The following is a 24411-nucleotide window of genomic DNA, read 5'->3' as shown; positions in this document are numbered from 1 at the left end:
AGTGAGAGATGATGTCATCTCTCTGCTGCTTGCGCCTGCACAGTAATGGCACTCTTCTTTTAGATGCAGAAATGCAGTGATTGGGGGGACAGTGGCATATATATATATATATATATATATATATATATATATAGCGCTGGTATTTTTGTCTGTTAGTGCTATGTAATGTTAATCTATGGGTAGTGTTATAAATTGGTATTTGGCACCATCTAGTGGCCTACACGTGAAATGGACTTCATTTATTTTTATTTCAAGAACATACAGAAAATGTTACAGGAAGTGACTGTTTGTTTATATTATACAAGAACCTACCTACCCACAATGCCTAGTGACCTACCCATGAACACTCAGTACTGAATTGCATGCTGGGTAGGATATCAACGACCCGGTGCAGCCATTTTCTTTCTCTTCTGAATGCGTGGCCTGCCTACAAGGATCACAGAGGAGGTGTTCCAGAGAGCGCAGCCTCTTTCAATTGCAGAGCGGAGCAACCAGCGATTATGCCTTTCACCTGTGTGCTGGAGATACAGTGTGACTGCCGCTGGTGTGAAGCAGGACTGAGACAACCGGAACAAAGATTTACTATTTTTCCGGGCCTGGTTTGGTGAGAGGGCTTCTACCCATAATTCTGAACGCACTTTTACACACTTAGACTCAAACCATAGTGTTGCTGGGACCTGTAGTACCACAGAGGAGGTTTCACATCATTAGACTGAGTTAAAGCAGGCCTCAAGCCTAAACTCCACTGAGAAATGACACTGTGTGATTTGGAGACAACTACTCCAGGGGTAGTTATAAGTGTTCTACATCACAAGAACAGTTTCAATATTCATTCTACACTATTCTTGTTTGTTCAACCCTTTGGATTACAATTTCTTCAATGCAATAGCTAGCAGAAGACAGAAGACCAAAGACTACATCTTTTATTGCAAGGCATTGCATTCAATTACTATAGGGAAGGACTGCATTATAAAGCAGGGGGAGCTCCCTAGCAGCTGTATTGCATAGTGTTGATAGCTTTGCATTTCTGTATTTATCCCAGCATGCTGGAAGTGGGAAGGTGCCCGGAGTTAAGGCATTGTCACTCTGAGCATTGGTCCCACTTGGAGACACACGTGCAGGGGTTATCTAAGAATTCTTTACATGTATATATTAAAATTGTTGTGAATACACACTGTACTGTCACATTACGTTTGTGTGAATACGTAGTTATTGTAATTATTGTTTTATACCAGTTTCAGTAAAAACACATTCTGCTTAAATTACAATTGGTGTGCAGTGTTGTTCGTTTTCCTACAGGTGGAGCAACAGATACCCAGGTAAAAGTACACTATTGTTTTATTGTACATTGTGGGGTCACCCTCTGTTAGCTTCACACCAACATTTCACCACAGCTGTGTCAAGGGGATTGAGCCAAGTTATTAGGGGTGTAATAGCAGAGTGCAGGCCCAATCAAATACTAGCAGCTCCTTTGGGGTCAGTGCTACACACACACACGCACACACACACATACATACATACATACATACACACACACACATAAATACACAGTGTCTTGAAAAGGTATTGGTGTTTTCAGCCAGGTGGAGGGGAGGCCAGGTGGGATGCAGCCAGCTAGAGGGGAGGACAGAGTGTGAGCAGCCAGGTGGAAGGGAGGACAGAGTGGGAGCAGCCAGGTGGAGGGGAGGACAGGGTGGGAGCAGCCAGGTGAAGGGGAGGACAGGGTATGAGCAGCCAGGTGGAGGTGAGGAGAGGGTGGGAGCAGCCAGGTGAAGGGGAGGACAAGGTGGATGCAGCCAGGTGGAAGAGAGGACATTGTGGGAACCGCCAGGTGGAGGGGAGGACAGGGTGGGAGCAGCCAGGTGAAGGGGAGGACAGGGTGGGAGAAGCCAGGTGGAGGTGAGGAGAGGGTCGGAACAGCCAGGTGGAGGGGAGGACAGGGTGGATGCAGCCAGGTGGAGGGGAGGACAGGGTGGATGCAGCCAGGTGGAGGGGAGGACAGGGTGGATGCAGCCAAGTGGAGATGAGGACAGGGTGGTAGCAGCCAGGTGTAGAGGAGGACAGAGTGAGAGCAGCCACTTGGAGGGAGGACTGGGTGAATGCAGCCAAATGTAAGGTAGGCCAGGGTGAGAGCAGCTAAGTGGAGGGGAGGACATGGTGGGAGCAGACATGTGGAGGGAGGACAGGGTGGGAGCAGCCAAGTGGAAGGGAACACAGGGTGGGAGCAGCCAGGTGGAGGGGAGCACAGGGTGGGAGCAGCCAGGTGGAGGGGAGGACAGGATGAATGCAGACAGGTGGAGGGGAGGACAGAGTGAGAGCTGTCAATGATAAGGTCCTGTACCTCTATGGAAGCCTGCATCCACACCCAGCCTCATCCCCCCCACCTGGAATTAAGTTCTTACCTTGGGGGATATATAGAAGAATCAGATCACTGGCACTTTCTCTCTGGCTCCATCCACCAGAGAGCTTTGTGGTCCCTCTTCATCCTAAGCCTGCTGGTATCCAGGACTACATGTTCCATAATCATCTTGGTGTTAGTTTCCCCAGCCATTGGCCCTGAATGTAGCCAATAGGAGCAGGCATTGCCATTTGAATGAGAGCTGCTCGGCTCAAGGAGGAGAAGGAGGGGTGGAAAACCCCTGCAGCTGCGGTTCTACCTGCATTCCTTCACAGAGCCTGTCAGTTTTGGTGCCCCTGCCCTGTGTCCTGATGGGGGTCGGAATCAGCACAGCCTGCTCACTATTTTGTTAGCTGCAGAGTAACATGCAGGCATAACTACATATTCTTGACCCAAATTATATTCACCACATGCTTTCGTACTCAGAAAATAAGTGTTTATCAGAGTACCCTGGCTTCCCAGAAAGTAGGATGATTAGACAAATAAAAAATCCTGTGCTTATCCTTCCACCCCTTCAGTGAAAGTGAACAAAACAATTAATGCAAAATGAATCACTAATTAGCAATTAGAAAATCTGCAACCAAAATAGTCTGAACCCAAAACTTGAAGAAACAATAATTAGAAAACAGGTGCGCTAATCTGTCCATCTGATCATATGTCAACAAATCATATACCTTGTGAACAAAGCAATATCAAACCATGATCTCAAAAAATTACATAATAAGCATTATATCGTGATAAAACTAAAAGGAACACCCAGTGAATAATGAAATAACGTCTTTCAAAAAAAGTTCATGAATAAATCTAACATGGAAAACACACTTTAAGAAGGGTTATATAACTGCACACCCAGTTGTCAGGTCACCTGAGACCAGGTTATAGATGCACTCCGTAGGAGTTGGAAGTGCACCGCTAAGATAGTGGACCCTAGGACTGACTGCTGCGGTTAGTACCCAGGGAGGTTCAAGAAGCAGGTCTACTGGATCACTAACACAGATCCCAGTGGGAGCTAGAGCATAGATTCCCCAGGGTGTGGAGTCTAAGAGCCAGCAGGTGTTCCCCAGAGCCTTTAGTGGGGAGGATGGACTGTGCTGCAGTCTGGCTCCAGGTTGCGGCCCCCAGGGTCTCACAGCTCACGCTCTCGGTAGACTACAGGAGACAGAAGAAGCAGGCTAGAATAAAAAGGATAAGGCAGAGGTCAGGGAGACTAGCAGACAGGAACAACAGAGTACACGCCAAAGGTTCAGGGTCAAGAGACAGGAATAGTCGAGAACACGTCAAGGTCAGTAACAGAGACAAACGAAGAGCACACGGCAAGCAGCAAACAGGAAGCCAAACACACAATTAATACACAATGGTTGATCAGCACCGCTGGCTTGCAGTGCACAGGTTAATATAGGGTTCCCTGATAGGGCATGGAGTGGAGCCATGCTTAGAGGAGAGGTTATAAAAACAGCCAGGGGAGAGTGGCTGGCCTCTTAGTCTGAACACATGAAGAGAGGTAAGCTGACAGAGAAAGATTACTGCATAATCATGACACCAGTTCTGTGATAAAAATAATGATAGTGTATCAATATCCTTGGGTGATCCAAATAAACAATGTTAAGATATATCCTATCACCACATACATGCGCCTCTTACCAGAGTTTGTGGATCTCAGACAATAGAGATCACATTGTCTGGGACTCAGATGGCTGGGCTTTGGAAGAGATCTGATTTACCGGCAATCAAAGAAAAGACTCCATGACCACAAATAAGCAGACATCTGGTAGCAGTTACTCTCAATAATATCAGCGTAAGAAATCAAACAAGGCAGCGGTCAGCACCAGCCTGCTTGTGCGGAATGATGTCACAAATTTGGCTCCGCCCAAAGCATTCCCCTTAACAGGCTTCAACTGAGAAAGGAGACTCATCATGTCTCCTTATGTCAACTAACAACATTTAAATACATATGGATGCGGAGCGGCACTGGAAGTCTGAAAAGTCTATGTGTCCATATCCATGTTACCATTCATTTGAGATAATGCACAGACAACCAATTCAATCAATGGATTTTTCAACATGATTTTGCTATACAAATAATCAATAATGCCCCATAATAAACTACCAAAATTACCATTAAAAATTGACCCCCCAAAGTGTTGGAGAAGTGACAAAAGATCTTTGGTATTCACCAAAGGTATTCACTAAAACCAAAATGTTTGGTAATCTAAAAGTTTTTTCCTGTGCAAGCATTGTAAAGTATGGAGGGATTCTAACACAGTTAGAACCACTTCCTTTCTATCACAGACAACTCAACGCACATATCTGATAGAGGAGTTTATCACATGCGGAAAAAGGGGTGTCATTTACCTTTTGAGATGCCCGTGTGGGTTCCAATGTGTTGGTAGAACCACACGGGCACTCAATGTGAGGATAGCTGAACATCTCACAAATATTAGAAAAGGGTGCATAGGGCACACTGTGTCCAAACATTTTTGTTAATGCCATAACAGGAATCTAGCCCTCTTGCAGGTTGTAGGCATTGAAAAATTTGCCTCCAATTGGAAGGGGAGTAACTTGAAAAAAATCGATATGCCATTGTGAAACACAGTGGATTTATTGTTTGCAAACATATAGACCATTATGACTCAATATAGAATGGGACATTAATTGTTTCATTGCTAATAATTATTTCCCTTTCATTAATCTAACGGGGGGATTTCCATTCTCCCTTTTTTTTATATAATTTCTATTATATATGTCAATATCTTTTATGGTGTTGGATAGCTTGCTTTGTGATACCTGGTATCTTGCAAGCTGATCTGAAATATTCTGTTCATGAATATCAGTTTTTATTAGATATGTGTCTCCCCACATTTTTCTTTCTTTCTCCTTTTTTTCTTTTTTGTTTCCATTGTTACTTCTTCAACACTTGGGGGGGGGGGGGGGGTAAATTATTTCAATTTTAATTTTATTTATATTTGCAGTTTTATATGCATACATGCACCTTTCATATTGGCTGTGGAATTAATCAATTGAGACTGAATATAATTGATGTGATATCTAGCAAATGTATATATAGTTCTGGGACTGGTTAGTCTTATTTATGTGTCCAGCTTACCTTAAACATACTCTCTTTTTATGTTTATAATATATTTTTAATGGTAATTTTGGTAGTTCATTATGAGGTATTATTGATTATTTGTATAGCAAAATCCTTTATGTTGAAACATCATTCTCTTCATACATATTGGGAGTAACGTCTACTGGATATCTGCTTATTGGTTACCACAGAGTCTTTCCTTTCATTTCTGTTGGTTGTGGATTTATATAACCCATCCTAAAGGGTTTTTTCAATGTTGGATTTATTCATGGACTTTTTTTGAAAGACATTATTTCATTATTCACTGGGTGTTCCTTTTAGTTTTATCACAATATACCATTTATTATGTAATTGTTTGCATGAGATTATGGTTTGATATTGCTTTGTTTACAGTGTATATGATTATTGACATATGATAACAGATTAACGCACCTGGTTTCTAAGTAGGATGATTACACTATAAAAAGAACCTGAAGAGCAAAAGCCTGCAGATACGTTCTATGTGTTGACAGTGCTATTTTAGGCATGCATGTAACACTTTATACCTACCATAAGTAATTTGGTCAATTACCATTCATATAATAATGTTAGTCCTCTCTTAAAAATGTCTCCAACTTTAATTTTGTATTTATTACACATAATGATTGTCACTTCATTATTAATGATGTGTAGGGATACATTCCCTAACAGACTTGCTGTGTTTGTGTGTGTGTTTTTGCAAAGTCTCTTGCAGAACATTGTGCCCAAGGACCATCTGTACTACATCATCAACCAGACTCTGCAAATAAATTTTCAAAGGTCTGTTGCAGAAGTGAGGCCAGAGAGCTCTACCTGCATTGGCAGCATGCAAACCCCTGGTAAGTTTGTCATTAGTGGTCTGGACCAGGCTTTAAAAAAACAGAGAGGTGCTGTTTCTGGAAGGTTCCCTTCTCTTTGGGGCAGATGTCCTCTGAGAGAGGGCCTGGGTTCTGTAGGCAGTGTGTTTACTTGGAAGGCCCCAGGACCAGAGTACACGCCTAGAAAGTAAGGCCCTCTATAAATGATATGTGTCTGGAGGCTATGTGCCTAATATAGCCCTATGCTAGAGTCAAAGAGCTGGAACAGGGTTACAGCAGAGCCTTCTATTTTGTAATTGCATTTCTCTAATAGAAACTGAGGCTCCTGCATGCTGAGACACATCCAGCATCTACTAGCCAGAGAAGTTATAAGAGACCTGGAAGAATTTAAGTATTCCACCTTGTCCTGTATTTTACCATCAACAAAGTTATAATAAAGAATTTGGAACTACATCTACAAGAATGGACCTGCATTTGTTGTTCAGTACGTGAGAAAACCTTGGGACAAAGTATTCCTAGAAGGGGATCCCACTTGTAAGCCAATGGCAATTCTATGTGGAGGCACTAAAGATAAAGAATTAATTGGGTTCCCCTGATCGCTTACTTAGTGGAGGCTCAAGACTCCCAGTTTATCCAGGTAGAGCAAATGGACGCTGCCAGGAAAGGGTCACCCCACCTCCCAACGCCCCCTCCACAAAACACTCTGAATTTAGTGATGCTGAAACTTTATATGACTGGCCAAATTTTTCATCTACACATTATCAGTATCTATCTATAATGTACTATTGTTGTAAGTAAATTATAATATTTCTTCATGCTGACTTTCTTTATCCTGTTTCCTTGGTCACCAAGATCATTTTTTCTACTTAAGACTGCTGGAACTTTAACATTCTTGGCTGACACTGGCTGTAAAAATCCTGAATCATTTGTAAGTATAGAACATATGCTTACGGTATATAATTTTTTTTGCTAAGCACACAGAAAAAAACACTTAAACAGGCACATTTTTAGCACTATGTCTAAAGAAAATTGATCAAGCAATGAATGCAAAACAACTTAAAGGCTAAATAAATGGAATTTGTCCTAATACTTTTGAAAGCATTATGTCAATCAACAGGACTGAGCAAATAAATGCAATAGATGTCTCTCTCCAGAGAATGGTACAGGAATCACAGAGACTCGTGTTTTAGCCTTGATAACATTCCGGCTATGTGCTATGTTTACCTTCAGTGCCTCTCACTTCGATCAGTAATCACCATCCCCAAATGGAAAAGCGACATGTAATAATACATTTTGAAGTAACTGACTCTAAGTCAGTTTATGTTACAAGCACTTCACTGACCAGCAGATCAGGTTACAGACAGATAATTTTGTTTTAGTGAAAATTTTTGGGCACCATTAATTTTGTAGCCTGTAAAACCTGCAAAGTACAATTTTTTTTACATAATAGTAAGGTTCCCATTAGATATGTAATAGCAGTATGTTATTTATTAGCACCCTTGTATACATTTAACCTAGGGATAAATGTTTGTTAAAGGGATTTAGTTAAGGTCATGGGTTATGTTGCTCATGCTGGGGTTAAAGGGAAGTGTTAATGGTTTAGTGTCAATTATATAAAACAGGACAGCTGTACCCTAAGAGCAGAAGTTTTGTTTATTCTCCCCCCCACACATACTTAAGAAAAAAGCAGTGCAGTGAAGCAGTACTCTGAGCCCTGACTGCATATTAATACTACCCCTGGGGCAGGTCCATGAAATCCCAGAATTAGAGGAAGTTGAATTAAGCTGCTTGAAAACTGAGAACATCTAGTGGTGACAAACAAGCACTACAGGGAACAGCTTCAGATTGAAGTTTTAACAAATCTACAACTAATCCCCATTAACCTTGCTCATCTATGCTAAGCCCTCACCCCAGCTGCTAAGAAAAAAAAGGACTTGATGAGCAGCGCTGAGATCTTAGATCCTTAATTCTCCAGTAGGCTATGTGTTCATTTTACTAGGCTGGGCTGCTCTTGCAAGAATGCTGTAGAATCATGATCTTTCCCACTTCTCTGGGCAGTTGTTTGCTAGATATGCCTTCTTAGCACAATAGAGGCAAAAGACTTGGCGAACAGAGCTGAGATCTTAGACCTGCTGTTCCTTTATTCTCCAGTAGGCTAGGTGTGCATTTGACTAGGATGTGCTGCTCTTGCCAGAATGCAGAAGAATCATTAGCTTTCCTGCTTCTCTGGGCAGTTGTTTGCAAGATATGCCTTCTTAGTACAATAGAGACATACTTTCTAAAGCTGGAGACAAAAGCTGGAGACCTTGCCAAAAGACAGCCCTAGAGGGTGCATGTGTAACTCCCAGGGGCATCAGCACTGGGCTCACCACCCCCCAGAGCACTCCATGGGTGAGGTAGGGAGGCAGAAAACTTCCTCTCCTCCACGGGAGCTGTGAACGTCTACACTAGACCACTTCCTATGTAGGCATGCATCCCCTGACTCGAGTGTGTATAGCGCGGACAAAGCTCACAGACATGCTAGTGGTCATTGAGAAGGATGAGAGTGCCAGCTCTCCCTTACAGCCTAAAACATCAGACACTTTTATAACTGTGGAAGTGCTAAATTAAAAGTTGCAGGCCTTACTACAAAAACTCACACACAATATCTCCTTAGAATCACACAGGAATAGGAGGGCACACAGATAGTGTCTAAATTCCATGATCTGGTCCAATATGTCAACGTAGAAGAAGGCATGGAATTAAAACATAGTCTCCTAACTCCAGTTACAGCAAGAGGACATAAAAAACAAAGAGAGTCGCCAAAATCTATGTATTAGAGGTTTGCCAGTCAGTAGGTGATACCAACCTTCAATCATACCTTGTGGGCTTATTCACCACCCTAGCCCCAAATATAGTCAATATACATACTGGCATTTGGACAGATCTCTGAGTCCCAAGCAACCTGTCGGAACCAGACCCAGAGTTCTCATAGAACAATTACACTACTAGGATAAGAAAGAAGCCCTCCTTATGTCGAATTGCAAAAGTTGCTGATTGACTAAGGGGATACGATTTATAATAGGCTATCTCCCTTGCTAAATGCTGTAATTTCTGTCCCATTTCTGTCCATCTCCAGAATCATTGCTTACCATACAGATAGGGTTTTCCATTTATACTCATTGCCACGAAAGATAGCAATCAACAGAGCATAATAGATCTACAGGAAGGTGAGGTCTTCTTCAGAAACTGGGGCTACCACACTGCACTGCTACAATCTATCCCCTGCAAGATAAGCAAGCCAAGTCAGAATCAAAGATTCAGAAGCCTCTTCCTATGCCTCAATGCCTGCCTGCTTTCTTCCTCCTGGCCCACTTGATCTTTCTGGTAGGACTGGGATAAGGACTGGGATGCTTGTGGACATTCCTTCTATTGGTATGCATATAGAGATCCCCTAGGGGATAACCTTGCACACCTATTGGATACAGTTTTATTTTTTTATTTTTCAGATTTTATTTTATAGTTTTTAATTGGAAAGCACATGATGACTCCTGCAATATGATGATAGACTCCATTCTACCTCATTATCACCAAGGCCATGGCACTGGTGTCCTGAGATACATTTGCATTCAAACCCTATCTATGGTACCCAAACTAGAAAAATCAAAAGTCCCCATTTTGGGGGCTTATATGCAATTTATTAGCCAAAAAAAAAGGGTATGGGGGCCCGGGTACTGCCCTGGGGGACATGTATCAATCCAAAAATCTAAGGGTCTGGTATGGATTTTGGGGGGACCTTTGGTGTGGAGTTCCCCTTAAAATACATACTAGTCCCAAAGGACCTAGTATTGATTGGGGGGGGGGGGATTTTTCAAATTTTTCTATTGCCGGCAATGTTTTTTTATCCATTCAGCTGTCAGCGGGGAAGTCCGTTGACACCTGATGACTCATCTGTTGGTAAGGACACTGCTGCCGGCTTCCCAGCCCACTCCCTAGCAACTGACAGCTATTCACTATGTGCTCGGCAGTGTGAACACCCGAACGGCGCTGTTCGGGCCCACACCAATGCTCAATCGGAACAGTTCCCCAATCTCTACTTGTTGTAGATTGCTAGTCTATGCTTTTCAGTTTTTTTGTTGTTCTTTTGATATTTGGTTGATCCTATTTTACAATGGTAAATGTCTCAATTCTATTAGGAAAAGATAGTTGGCATTGAAGGAGTTTAGATCCTTGGGAGCAGATGTGATAATAATGCAGAAAATGCATTTTTGTCCAGGAAGATCATTTAAATTTGCTCTAAAACACTTTCCCACAGCTTATGCGTTTTAATGCACATCCAGGAAAGCCAGAGTTGCCATTTTGATTAAGCATACATGCCCCTTGAGAATACAATCCTCCTTCAGTGATCCTCCTGGTCGATTTATCATTCTGGCTTGTAATTATACGAATATCCATCTCACTCTGATGAATGTATACACCACCAGCCCAGGCCAGATTAATTTCCTTACTCAAGTTTGCAAGTTGCAAGTACAAGTTGCAACAATACTCTCCTTTGTTAATAGCTATAGGAGGGGATTTCAATCTAATTATGTCCCCCAACAAAGCACAGGCAGGTGTTATTTCAACACTCCCCTTCCAAAAAAGTTAACTGGTTAGAGAATACCTTTTTGATACATGGAGGATTAAAAAACCCTTCCATAAATAATACATTTTTATTCTGTTTCACACAAGATGCATTCTAGGCTCAATCATTTTTTCATCTCAGCCCCTTTAATTGCCAACAAGGTTGCCTCTGAATAACAAAATACTGCTGCTCACAGGTGAGTCACGACAGCCATAATACCACATAGCATGATGCAGACGGTGAGATGCACGCCCTACCATTGCTAGCAGAGATAAAGATAAATCAAAAGTCAGATGACTGCACACTCATACAATGCAATTTTGACTTTATTCAATAGTACAAAATCCTTTAAAAACAACCAAGCACAGACAGGCAGGGGGGTACAAGGTTGATGCGTTTCACATGGAATCCGTGCTTTATCAAACAAGGTCAACAAGGTTGCCTCTGAAATTATCCCAATTACATTGTCATATCATGCTTCTATTGTTCTGGATCTGGTAATATCAGGTTCCACATCAAAAATGTGCCATTGGTGCTTTAATGAATATCTCATTAATTTAGAGCCCACTAAAGAGAAGCTTTCTCAGAATTTGGATGAATGTTTTCAGTTCAATAAGGGCACTGTAAAGCAGGTCCAATCTATGGGAAGCACATAAAGCATATTTCAGAGGTCAATGCATTAAGCTATATAATTGTTTAAAATTAGACAAACATCCCTCCTTTAAACAGAAAGAGGGTCCTCAGAGAGCTTCCCTACTTACATCAGAGTCCCAGAGAGCCTCCTTTTACATCAGGGTCCGCAGAGAGCCTCCCCCTTACATCAGGTTCACCAGAGAGGATAATGTAATCTGTCTGCTGCCCAAAGCTGCACAGTGAGTGCAGAACAGAAGTGATGCAGGGTGGGCGGTGAGAGATGATGTCATCTCTCTGCTCTGTTGCCTGCCCACCGGCTGGCTCTCCCATGTTGCCCATCCGCTTTTCAGCTCTCCCGTGTTGCCCGCCGACTGGCTCTCCATCTCTCCCATTCTGCCCGCCAGCTGTCTCTCCGGTTCTGCCCACCAGCTCTGTCGTACGGCCTGCCCGCTCTCCGGATCTCCCATTCTGCCCGCTGCACTCGTGGCCCAGCTGCAGAATGGCCATGGGCCGGTGGTTGGGGACCCCTGCAGTGACTCGGGCTATAGTCCCAGAAGCCACATCCTAGTGATGCCACTGCTCCACTCTCAAATCATGAATTTGTATATCACAGTTATATCAAAGGCTGGGAAAAATCCAGCCATACCTGACAACTACAGGCCTTTCTCCCTACTTAACTCTGATTTAACTTTGATTTGCAAAAATCTTAGCTAATATGCTAACCAAAGTACTTGCCTGACTTATAAATAAAGGCCATGTTGGGTTTGTCCCAGCTAGATATATGGGGGTTAACACTAGACGGACCATAGACTTGATTGAGGTGCTAAATACTTCATACTGTCCATACTTAAGGATTTTGAAAGCATCTGATCAAACTTTTAAGGGCAGAAGAGAGATCTAGGGTCTAAAAGACCCCAGATGTACCATTAAAGAGTACCTGTCACTGCCCATGCTATCACGGATGTTGTTCATCCCTTACGATAGCAAAAAAAAAGTGATTAAAAAAGATGAAAGTGTAAAATTAAAAAATTTTTTTTTTAATTCAACAAAAAAAATTTATTCAACAAGAACAATTAAATGTAAAAAAAAACAAAAAACAAATGTGTCCCTCTCCTCCTGTGCGTTTGTGCAAAGGTGAATGCACATATATGTACACTGTGTTCACACCTGTTCAAACCACACAAGTGAGGTATCACTGCAAATGTTATAGCTAGAGCAATAATTTTAGCGCCAGACCTCCGGTGTAACTCTAAACTGTTATTCTGTACAAGCTTATAAAGCGCCCCCCATGGAGATTTTTAACTGCTTGCTGATCATCCGCCGCAGTTGTACTGCGGCAACATGGCTTGGTTGCGTGAATCGCTATCATGTTACGTCACTTATTTATGTGGCCACTAGGAGCGTGCATGTTTGCTGCTCTGTCCTGGAGCCAATGCGAGTGCCTGGCAGTCTCTATAACCGATGTGCTCCCACGATCGCTTGTGACATGGCGAGAACAGGGTTCTCTGTGTGTAAACACAGAGATCTTGGTTGTCTGAGGGGAGAAGAGACAGGTCGTGCATTCATACAAAGTATGAACACCAATCTATCTCTTCCCCTAGCAAGTCCCATTTCCCCCTTTAGTTAGAACACGTAGCAGGGAACACAGTTAACTCCTTGATCGCCCCCTAGTGTTAAACACTTCAGTGCCAGTGACATTTTTACAGTAATCCATGCATTTTTATAGCATAAATGCCAATGGTCCCAAAAAATGTGTCAGAATTGTCCGATGTGTCCGCCATAATGTCGCAGTCACAATAAAAATCGCAGATCGCCGCCATTACTAGTAAAAAAAAATCTAAAAATGCTATAAATCTATCCCCTATTTTGTAGATGCTATAACTTTTGTGCAAACCAATCAATATACACTTATTGTGATATTTATTACCAAAAATATGTAGAATACATATCGGCCTAAACTGAGAAAAAAATTAGCTTTTTTTTAAAAAAAAAATTGATATTTATTAGGGCAAAAGTACAAGATATTGTGTTTTTTTCAAAATTGTTGCTCTTTTTTTGTGTATAGTGCAAAAAATTAAAAACGCAGAGATGATCAAATTCCACCAAAAGAAAGTGAGAAAATTTGTGAGAAAAAAAGGATGTCAGTTTTGTTTGGGTACAACGTCAATTAAAGTGAAGCAGTGGCGAATCGTAAAAAATGGCCCGGTCATTCATCAGCCAAATCTTCCGGGGCTGAAGTGGTTAAGTACCTTGGTTTGGCACCATTACATAAGCCTGCACAATTTTAAAGTTTGACATTAAAGCATGACATGTTTGGTATCTAATTACTCAGTGTAACATCATTATTTTATTACAAAATTGGGTATTATATTGTGCTTTTCTGCAATAGAATTCACTAAAGTGTATTTTTTTTAAATTGCTTTTGAAAAATACAGTGTGACATAAAAGAATTGCAACACCCAGGGGCGTAACTATAGGGGGTGCAGCAGTCGCGACTGCAACCGGGCCCTGTGATGCAGGGGGCCCATGCAGCCCCCTCTACATATGGCCGGCATCAGCATAGGCAGCTAGGGGTACCAGTGCACCATGCACACGGGTGGCTGGAGGTGGAGGGTGACTAGCAGAGCTCCATGCTCGACTATCGCACTGGCTGCTCTTTAGTTGTGCATTCCCCGCATGACCTGTGTCCTCGGCCGGCTCCTCAGAGTACCCCTCTCCTGCTCCATGCATTGCCGCTCAGTCCGATGTCTGTTCTCCCCAGCCAGAGTCCTGCACCCCCCCCCGAGTCCGGCCCACTCTGCACTGCATACTTCTCCCGGGTAAACAAACTTTAAGCACACAGATGCAGTGCAGCCCTATGAGAGCCGGCTCGCCGGAGGACACTGCAGGCTTGTCTGCCAGCCCTCCTCCTCCCCCGTCATACACAGATGATGAAAGGTCTTTCTGGGAGATATGCTGAAAGTCCGTCCAGCACACTGGATGGAGCCCAGGCCAACATGGATGAGTGCGCGGCCTACAGCTTGGTCATGGTGAGTGAGAGGACCCCATCCCCCACACACCATTACATACCCCCTCCATCTCCCCCTGGGGACAGGGACCCCTTCTCACGTGGGGACAGGGACCCCCACCTCCCCTGGGGACAGGGACCCCTTCTCACCTGGGGGCAGTAACTTCATCTGCCCTGGAGAAAAGGACCTCATCTCTTCTGGGGACCCCATCCTGCCTAGGGACAGTCCCCCAATGGGGCACCTAAAAATAGAAAAATAAAATAATAAAAAAAAACTACTGATACCAGTGGTGGAACTACAGGGCTCACAAAGGTCATACCTGTGATCACGCCCCAGAGTTCCACCGCCAGACTCAGAGGGAAGGGCCCTGGCTGGGGTTCAGGGGGGCCCTTCATGGTTTTTTGCATCGGGGCCCAGAAGGTTCTAGTTACGCCACTGGCAACACCCACCATTTTTTCTCGAAGATCTCTGCTTAAAAAATATATAATGTTTGGGGGTTCTAAGTAATTTCCTAGCAAAAAAATAGCTACTTTTTATGTTATGTAAGATTTAGGATAGAGTTGGGAAGCAAGTGGTTTCAACATCATTAAACAGAACACAGTGTTCATTAATTTAAATACAAACAATTTACTTGTTTTACCTGCATAAATCCGTTCCTGTCATATATTGTGATAATCTTGAATGGAGAAGAGGGATTAAGCGGAGATCACACCACCGTTTTTCCCATCTGAGGGCAGGTGATGCTGGCCATGAAGAGCACGACAATGTGTCCTGTGAGGGGAAGGCAGAATGCAATTATTTTATTGTAAAACTTAGACAAGAATTTTTTTATAAGGCACCAAACTTTTTTGCATTTGCAACAAAAATGATTAGGTAGTCAGAGTTTTAGGATCATTTTATGAAAGCTTAATTTGCTGCAGCCTCTCGCCATGTGACTTGCTACAAGGTTACACCATTGTATTCTGCACACTGGAGGAGAGGAAATAAAGGAAATATTTTCTTCTACCTGCAGCAGACTGATGGCATCCTATCCAGGCAAAGTGACTTGCCTGGAGCACAAGGATTGTTTTTAATGAAGGGAGTTCAGGCTTTTCTGGAAAATGATACAGTTTCTGGATACTGTGACATTTTAGGGATTTATCCATGCAGAATATTAGTAAAAGGTTCACTTTTCACAATATGTCAGTGCCAACAGAATAGTAATGACGCACAATGTGCAATAACCCATCTTCCTCTGATATTTATCTTTTTTTTGCTGTTTTTATGCTTGTTTGTAGGAAATTGACATGCTGCTCCTGCATTTTGATTTACATCTGTAGCAAACACCAGGCAAAATATCTAAGGTACTGGAGAAACACTGAGCAGACACATATGTCAACAAATACACCTCTAATTATAGCAATCTTTGTGTGAGCAGACAAGCAGTCCAGGCTGGTATCCAAAGGAACCACTTAAAGTGGAAGTAAATCCTCCTATCGTTTTCAGCCAAGGAAGCGGCTATCTTGGCCTCTATTTAATCTTTAACTGCCATGAAGCTGCACATGTGATCAGTTATGACACCAGCCATTGGATGGTTTGACAGTTTGGTTGAGAGCACAACCAATGTGACAGTTAACATTTCCGGCGTGCTGGGAATGTAACTGTTTTTTCAAACTGTTAGATCGATGGGTTTACTTCCACTTTAAAGCCGAAGTTTAGTAAAAACCTATATGTGTATTCCTCTGCTTCCTTAAATTATTAAATATTTTCTAGCAGTTTCGAATCACTCCAGATAAGTCACTGGAATCTCCTTTATTTTCCTCCCTTCTTGACATTTACCCACTTTTATTTCCCCCCCTTCCTCCACACCTATTTCTTTTCTACCACCTTTCCTCTTCTTTCCTTATGTTTCATTTGAAAGTGGGGGTTTCTTTCCCTTCTGACCGTCAGTATTAGACACACGCTTCTGATACCCCTTCTGATCAGGCTTTAAGATCACCAGGGGAACCAGAAACCTGCTAATATTTGGAGTCAGAAACTATGGCCCTGTTGAGAGACTACTCGTATGCTGCATACACATGACCGGACTTTCTGGCAGACTAGGTCCGAACGGATTAGTCTGTCAGACAATCAGATCATGTGTGGGCTAGTCCGATCGTTTTTCAAAAAAAAATCAGACGGACCTAGAAATAGAACATGTTTCAAATCTATCCGACAGACTCAATTCCAACAGACTAAAATCAGCAAAACCATTCGTCTGTATGCTGGTCTGATGGACCAAATACGATGCAAGGGAAGTGATTGGCTACTGGCTATTGAACTTCCTTGTTTAGTCCCGTTTATGTAATCACGTTCAAAATAAACAGACTTTCGAACGGACTTGTGTGGCCAGTCCGTTCATTTGGAAAGTCCTTCAGAACTCAGCCGAAAGTCCGTCGGGAAGACCGTCAGACCTAGTCTGCCGGAAAGTCCGGTCGTGTGTACGCGGTATTAGGTTCAACTTGTTCCCTGAGTGGGTTGATATATCTTTGGTTTGCCCTTTTTTTAGGCTATTTACACTCGTTATCAATATGCTATGGCTGTTATGTTTTTTTTGGACTCCACATGTCAGTTTGAGATGGATCCCTGTGGTCCTTGGTTTCATTTGTCTTGTACTTCTTTTATTCCTTATAAACTTCTAATAAAAACATTTGAAAGTAAAAAAAAAAAAAAAAAAAAAAAAGCACACGTGAGATTATTTAATATGTATGTGATGTGTCGTTTGTTCTGCTGGATCATGATTTAATAGAAATCTTCCTCCTCCAGTTCCCCACTACACCTGCTGCCGTAATCTTGTGCAGCAGGAGTTAATTTAGTTGAGAGAGCTGCACGGCTATGCCCACCCCTTCCTCACCCATTCATAGACACTATCAACATTAAACTAACTATGAATGGAGGCTGGGCAACTGATTGAAGGGTCCGCCTTCTCCATTCATAGATCACATTTAATTCATAGAAGCTGTAGTACAGCTTTTATGAATGGCTTAGGTGGGCAGAAAGAGTTGGCATAGTTGGGCACTCTTGATGTGTGACTGTCACAGCTTCCTTAGCTCTTTTAACCTCTGCCGCACTGGAAGATTATGGTGGCGGGGATGTGTGTAAGTGTCTGAGCAGAAAGATTTATCCTAAATTAGGAGACAGCAGCATGACTGAATCCTTGAAATAGAACATGCGTGTTGTACATTTTTTTCTGTTCATACACTTTCATACACTTTCTGATTTTGACGGTCCATAGATATGAATGCAGAAAAGTAGTGAAAGTACTACTTTTACAAATCTCACCACCCCAAACTAACCACTTCAATGCCAGGCACTCCCTCCTGCCCAGGACAATTTTCTTCTATCAGCATTATCTTGTATTGAATGACAATTGCACGGTCATGCAACACTAAATAAAAACTTTTATTTATTTTATTTTTTATAATTTTCTTCCCACAAGTTGAGATTTCTTTTGGTGGCATTTGATTACCACTGGGGTTTTTATTTTTTTTCTAACCAAACTAAAAAGACACATTTTTGAATGTTTCTTTGTTTCTGTTTTGAAATGTTGTTTTCTTCTCCACTGATGGGCACTGATGAGGAGGCACTGATGGGCACTGATGAGTTTTCACTGATAAGGAGTCACTGATATGTAGAATTGATGGGTACTGATAGGTGGCACTGATATGCAGCACTCATGGGCACTGATAGCTGGCACTGACAGGTGGAACTGATGGGCACTGACAGGTGGAACTGATCGGCACTGATAGGCGGCACTGATTGGCAACACTAATTGGCCCTGATGGACACTAGTAGATGGCACTGATGGGCAGCACTGATGATAAGTTACTAACATGTGTTACTGATGGGCACTGATTGGTGCTGTGGTGGGCACTGATTGGCATTGTTGTGGCATCTTTCATGGGGGCTGCACTGATAATCAATTTTATCAGCGCAGACCCCCCTCTGACAGGGAGAGCTGCTGATCGTCTCTCCCTGTCAGCTTATACCAAGGAAAGACATTTACCGGCACTTCCTGGTTCACGCTGTGATCAACTGTGATTGGTCATAGCTGTCAGAGGCTCCTTACCACGGTCAGAGATGCAGTGTGTCAGAGTGACACACAGTACCGCCGATCGCTTCGCTGCGTGCCCCTGCGGGTACGCGCCGGCATGTTATACTGCTGGATGTCATACGACGCCCAGTCAGGATAACTGAACCACTGCCCAGCCATCATTCTGCTATAGGCTGGGCAGGAAGTGGGTAAATATAGTGCCTGGGGGGTCCCCTTAGTCAGCCTGTAAAGTGGCACATCTTTACAATCTATAGAAACTGCTGCAGCAAAACTTAGATATAAAGAAAAAAATGACATTTAAATTGATTTTCCCAGTTGCAAGCCATTGCCGGCAATAAGAAAATGTAAAAGAAATGGAGTGGGGGTCCTCCCCCAATCCATACCAGGCCCTTTGGGTCTGGTATAGATTTTAAGGGGAACCCCACTCCAAAATAAAAATAAAAAAACACCTGGGGTCCCCCAAAATTCATACCAGATCCTTATCTATGCATAAGCCCTCTGCCGCCCCCCACCCCAAAGCACTTTGTTGGCACGTTGATGGGAAGAAGGGCCTCTGCCCTGGGCTGTGGGGGTCTGCAGGCAGAGGGATTATTGGATGCTAGAGGTCCCCTTTAACAAGAGGTCCCCCAGATCCCAGCCCCCCCCCCCCCCCCCATGTGAATGAGTATTGGGAACATAGTGCTGCTACTCATTCACCAAAAAAGTGGCAAAAAGGAATAGACACACACACACACACCGTTTTTGACAATTCCTTTTGGTTAGAAAAATAAATAAAAAATGTCCCCAGATGTAGATCAAAATTTGGGTGTTGGGCCGAAGGAATGCTTGGCCTGAACTGCTCGCCAAACACTATTCTTGAGAAGTTTGAAGCAAAGAACAGAGGACCCATCCTATCCAGCATAGGAAATAACCCAAGTTGGGGCATAGACAGCAATAAAAATTTGGACCACAAACAAGTAAAAACAAATTTACTATCTAGTATTTCTTCTGGAAGGATATCCTGTATTGCTACTAAGAACAAGTTAGTATCCTGTTTGGAAACATACTCTGTACTGCTACTAAAACAAATTAGTATCCCTGTTGGCAGCATTCCCTTTACTTCTATTGAAACACATTATCATCTCTGTTGGAGGGATATTCTATATTTATTTTCCAGGTAACCACACAGAAAGTAAGGAGACATCTTCCCAATGGGGTAATACACAAACAATAAATAACTGGAAGATATTTTAACCCTTCTCCACTTTACCCAAAGCTACAAAAATCAAATTAAATTGTATTATGTAGCGTATATGAATTAAAACTCATACATCTCTGCTTATTGCACATTTTAGATTCATAATAAATTTTAGGAAAAACACTAAGAAGGGACTATTCAGCTTTATTAATGGTTAAATAAAAAGCTTTAAAAGGTGTTCACATTATTTTCACAATGTGTAACTTAAGACACACAGCTTTTTGCAAACTGTAACTCCCATGGTTCTTGGTTAACTTTATTAGGATTTCAAGCTCTGGGTCTCTTTGCCGTGATCTAATTATGTAGGACACAACAAGTGGTGCCAGCAGGGTATAAATAATTTACGAAGACAATGCACCATACTGCAGAGTTCTTGAGTGTACAGAATAAAGAAAATAATCCCATAACATCTTCATTAGATAACATGCAAAGCAAAGCATAATTTTCATTCATCGATGCCAATGAACTCAAAAGACCTTTCACTAGTTTCTGACTCATATGTTTTCATCACTACAGTAAACTTGTGGGCTGAATAAAATTACTACAATATATAACACTGTACAGAAGGCCCTTCCAGAGGTTTTCTGATCTCTTCTGATGCCCTCGGATAATGAGCTCAGAAAACCAGGAAGCTGAAATTAATGATTGGCTCCTGAAACTCATTGCTGCCCAATCACATGGTCAGCCTAACTAACCAATAGGTATGTAAGTAGGGATGGTCCAGATATTCGAGTCAAACATTGGGTGTTTATTTATTCGTAGAAGAAGCAGGGTGCCTTTGGACAATCATGGCTCAGGGGCTTAGTCCACTCCCCACACTATATAAGGCTGCTTACACGGCAGCCGTATATAAAGAATGAATAGAGATTAGGCAGGTAGTCAGTGTAGTACATATAATACAGTTCAGAGTATATAGTGCGGTCAGTGTAGTATATAAAATACAGTTCAGAGTGTATAGTGCAGTCAATGTAGTATATACAATACCATTCAGAGTATATATGTCTTGAAATGTTTCACCTGCTGGTGGCGCTGTCAGATCTTTGGGCTGTAGTACTGGTGTCCACCAGTGGGCGTCTCCCGGCAGTCTGAAGCCGACATTATCTCCTGCAATCAACGTCACCTGCGGCTGATTGCAGGAGGTGGGTGTATATATATACAGTGGTGTGAAAAAGTGTTTGCCCCCTTCCTCATTTCCTGTTCCTTTGCATGTTTGTCACACTTAAGTGTTTCGGAACATCAAACCAATTTAAACAATAGTCAAGGACAACACAAGTAAACACAAAATGCAATTTGTAAATGAAGGTGTTTATTATTAAAGGTGAAAAAAAATCCAAACCATCATGGCCCTGTGTGAAAAAGTGATTGCCCCCCTTGTTAAAACATACTATAACTGTGGTTGTCCACACCTGAGTTCAATTTCTCTAGCCACACCCAGGCCTGATTATTGCCACACCTGTTCACAATCAAGGCATCACTTAAATAGGAGCTGCTTGACACAGTAAGGTCCACCAGAAGATCCTTAAAAGCTACACATCATGCCGAGACCCAAATAAATTCAGGAACAATTGAGAAAGAAAGTAATTGAGATCTATCAGTCTGGAAAGGGTTATAAAGCCATTTCCAAAGCTTTGGGAATCCAGCGAACCACAGTGAGAGCCATTATCCACAAATGGCGAAGACATGGAACAGTGGTGAACCTTCCCAGGAGTGGCCGGCCGCCCAAAATTACCCCAAGAGCGCAGCGACGACTCATCCAAGAGGTCACAAAAGACCCCACAACAACATCCAAGGAACTGCAGGCCTCACTTGCCTCAGTTAAGGTCAGCGTTCATGCCTCCACCATCAGGAAAAGACTGGGCAAAAATGGCCTGCATGGCAGAGTTCCAAGGAGAAAACCACTGCTGAGCAAAAAGAACATCAAAGCTCGTCTCAATTTCTCCACAACACATCTTGATGATCCCCAAGACTTTTGGGACAACATTCTGTGGACCGATGAGACAAAAGTGGAACTCTTTGGAAGGTGTGTGTCCAAGTATATCTGGCATAGAAGGAACACTGCATTTCATAAAAAGAACATTATACCAACAGTAAAATATGGTGGTGGTAGTGTGATGGTCTGGGGCTGTTTTGCTGCTTCAGGACCTGGAAGACTTGCCGTGATAAAAGGAACTATGAATTCTGCTGTCTACCAAGAGATCCTGAAGGAGAATGTCCGACCATCTGTTCCTGTACTCAATCTGAAACGAACTTGGGTTCTGCAGCAGGACAATCATCCTAAACACACCAGCAAGTCCACCACCGAATGGCTGAAGAAAAACAAAATGAAGACTTTGGAGTGGCCTAGCCAAAGTCCTGACCTGAATCCTATTGAGATGTTGTGGTATGACCTTAAAAAGGCCGTTCATGTTCGAAAACCCTCTAATGTAATTGAATTAGGACAATTCTGCAAAGATGAGTGGGCCAAAATTCCTCCAGGACGCTGTAAAAGCCTCATTGCACGTTATCGCAAACGCTTGGTTGCAGTTGTTGCTGCTAAGGGTGGCCCAACCAGTTATTAGGTTTAGGGGGCAATCACTTTTTCACACAGGGCCATGATGGTTTGGATTTTTTTTCACCTTTAATAATAAACACCTTCATTTACAAATTGCATTTTGTGTTTACTTGTGTTGTCCTTGACTATTGTTTAAATTGGTTTGATGTTCCGAAACACTTAAGTGTGACAAACATGCAAAGGAACAGGAAATGAGGAAGGGGGCAAACACTTTTTCACACCACTGTATATATATACCTGGCAGATGCCATTTTCCTTGAGCCCTGACCTGTATTCCTGAATCATGTACCTGTACCTTGTGTTCTATGTTCCTGAACCCTGCATCCATCTCTGGACCCCTGTCTTGCAGACCTATCCCTTCCTCTGTTGTCCTCTCCCTGTCCTGTCCTGCTCCCTCTTCTATCTGATTGATCTCTCGTGTATGACCCTGGCTTGATTACGTTTATGATTATTTCTTACTCCTGTATTCACGTTTGGCTTATTATTGTGTGTCACTGTGTTTTTTTGCTGGTTTTCTTTATTATTTATGACTTATCTTTTTAATAATTCTTACTACTATTACTATATATGCGTTTTGGTCTTCCCTATTGCAGTCCACACATTTCTGGTTGCACCAGTTTATGACATAATACCAAGGCCAATCCTGACCAGAAGTGGCTGCTTAGGGAAGCCATCGTTGTTCTGTTTTGGCTAACATGCATCCAGAGAAAGTTACTTATTATTTTCTGCTGGTGACAGAGAATGGGGAATACTGCAGATATTGAAAGAGTGGGCCAGTGACCAGCTCCTAGAGTGTATCTTACTGGCTCATTCCCTAGTTGATCAGGGCCATATGCTGTTTGGGGATGATTTAGGTGTGTGCAGAGCTAGCCTCGTCCAGTACTCCAAGAGGCAGTGATGATTTTTCTCCCCCTTCAGTTTTGATCAGGTTGAGTCTCTGGTGGATTTGAGCATTATTCCTCATGTTCTCAGCAGGTGTTATCAGAGTGTATTAACCAGTCCCTGGTTGGACAGGCAGTATGTAAACCTATTTTTTTTTAAACTTTACTACAGGCATGGTCAGATCTATTACACTGAGCCTCAGTCAGATTGCAACAGCCCATTCCTACTGCCAAAGACCTGCCTGCTCAGTGGTCTCTATCTCAATCATCCATGGCAACCACAGTCACAGCCAATATACCCTGCTACCAACTAAATATCAGTATCCTGTTTCTACCTGCTGCACCTATCCTGCCTTTAACCCATCTGACTCCTCTCTACTGCCTGCAGCAATTCCACAAAGGTCCCCCTTAGCAACTGCTTCCTCTTTCTTATCATGCTCAAACTTTTCTCTTCTATCAGCTACACCCCCTATTTACTGCTCCAGCCAATATGCTCCAGCCTGCTTCCACACCAGCCAAGCTGCTCCTGTCTGCTTCCACGCCAGATTATCTGCTCCAGCCTGCTTCCACACCAGGCGATCTGCTCCAGCCTGTTTCCACACCAGTCGATCTGCTCCAGCCTGCCTCCATGCCAGCCGATCTGCTCCAGCCTGCCTCCATGCCAGTCAATCTGCTCCAGCCTGCCTCCATGCCAGCCAATCTGCTCCAGTCTGCCTCCATGCCTACCGATCTCCTCCAGTCTGCCTCCATGCCAGCAGAACTTCAACCTGCCTCCATGATTGCCAATGGGGTCAGGCTAGCCTCTGATGGTCCTGAACCCGATGACCCACCTAACCCCGCCAACCTTTTGCCTGCTGTCCGATCTGGTGCTCGAGTATTTGCTGTTCAGCCTTATGTTCCAGTGCCCATGGTTCAGCCTGATGTTCCAGTGCCCATGTTCCAGCCTGTTGTTCTGGTGCCCATGTTCCAGCTTGATGTTTTCATGCCCATGTTCCAGCCTGATGTTCCAGTGCCCATGGTCCAGCCTGATATTCCATTGCCCATGGTCCAGCCGGATGTTCCAGTGCCAGTTCCAGTGCCCACGGCGCCACCTGATGTTCCGGTGCC

At 43.0% G+C, this 24411-nt stretch overlaps 1 protein-coding gene across 3 annotated transcripts in view; it reads right to left on the bottom strand.

Moving 5' to 3' along the window:
• Positions 1–24411, bottom strand: part of SNTG1 (syntrophin gamma 1) — a 923961-nt gene that overhangs the window by 74765 nt on the left and 824785 nt on the right. For all 3 annotated transcript variants that reach the window (XM_077492670.1, XM_077492672.1, XM_077492671.1), the window contains one exon: positions 15204–15334. In XM_077492670.1, coding sequence (XP_077348796.1) covers positions 15204–15334 — 131 coding nt within the window. The remainder of the gene's footprint in view (positions 1–15203; positions 15335–24411) is intronic.

Source organism: Lithobates pipiens, unplaced genomic scaffold (assembly GCF_037356315.1).
Source record: "Lithobates pipiens isolate NorthernLeopardFrog02 unplaced genomic scaffold, aLitPip1_a1.2 Scaffold_19, whole genome shotgun sequence".
Classification (NCBI taxonomy): Eukaryota; Metazoa; Chordata; class Amphibia; order Anura; family Ranidae; genus Lithobates; species Lithobates pipiens.
The sequence above is the reverse complement of the archived record's forward strand: the minus strand, read 5'-3'. Positions and strand labels throughout refer to the sequence as shown.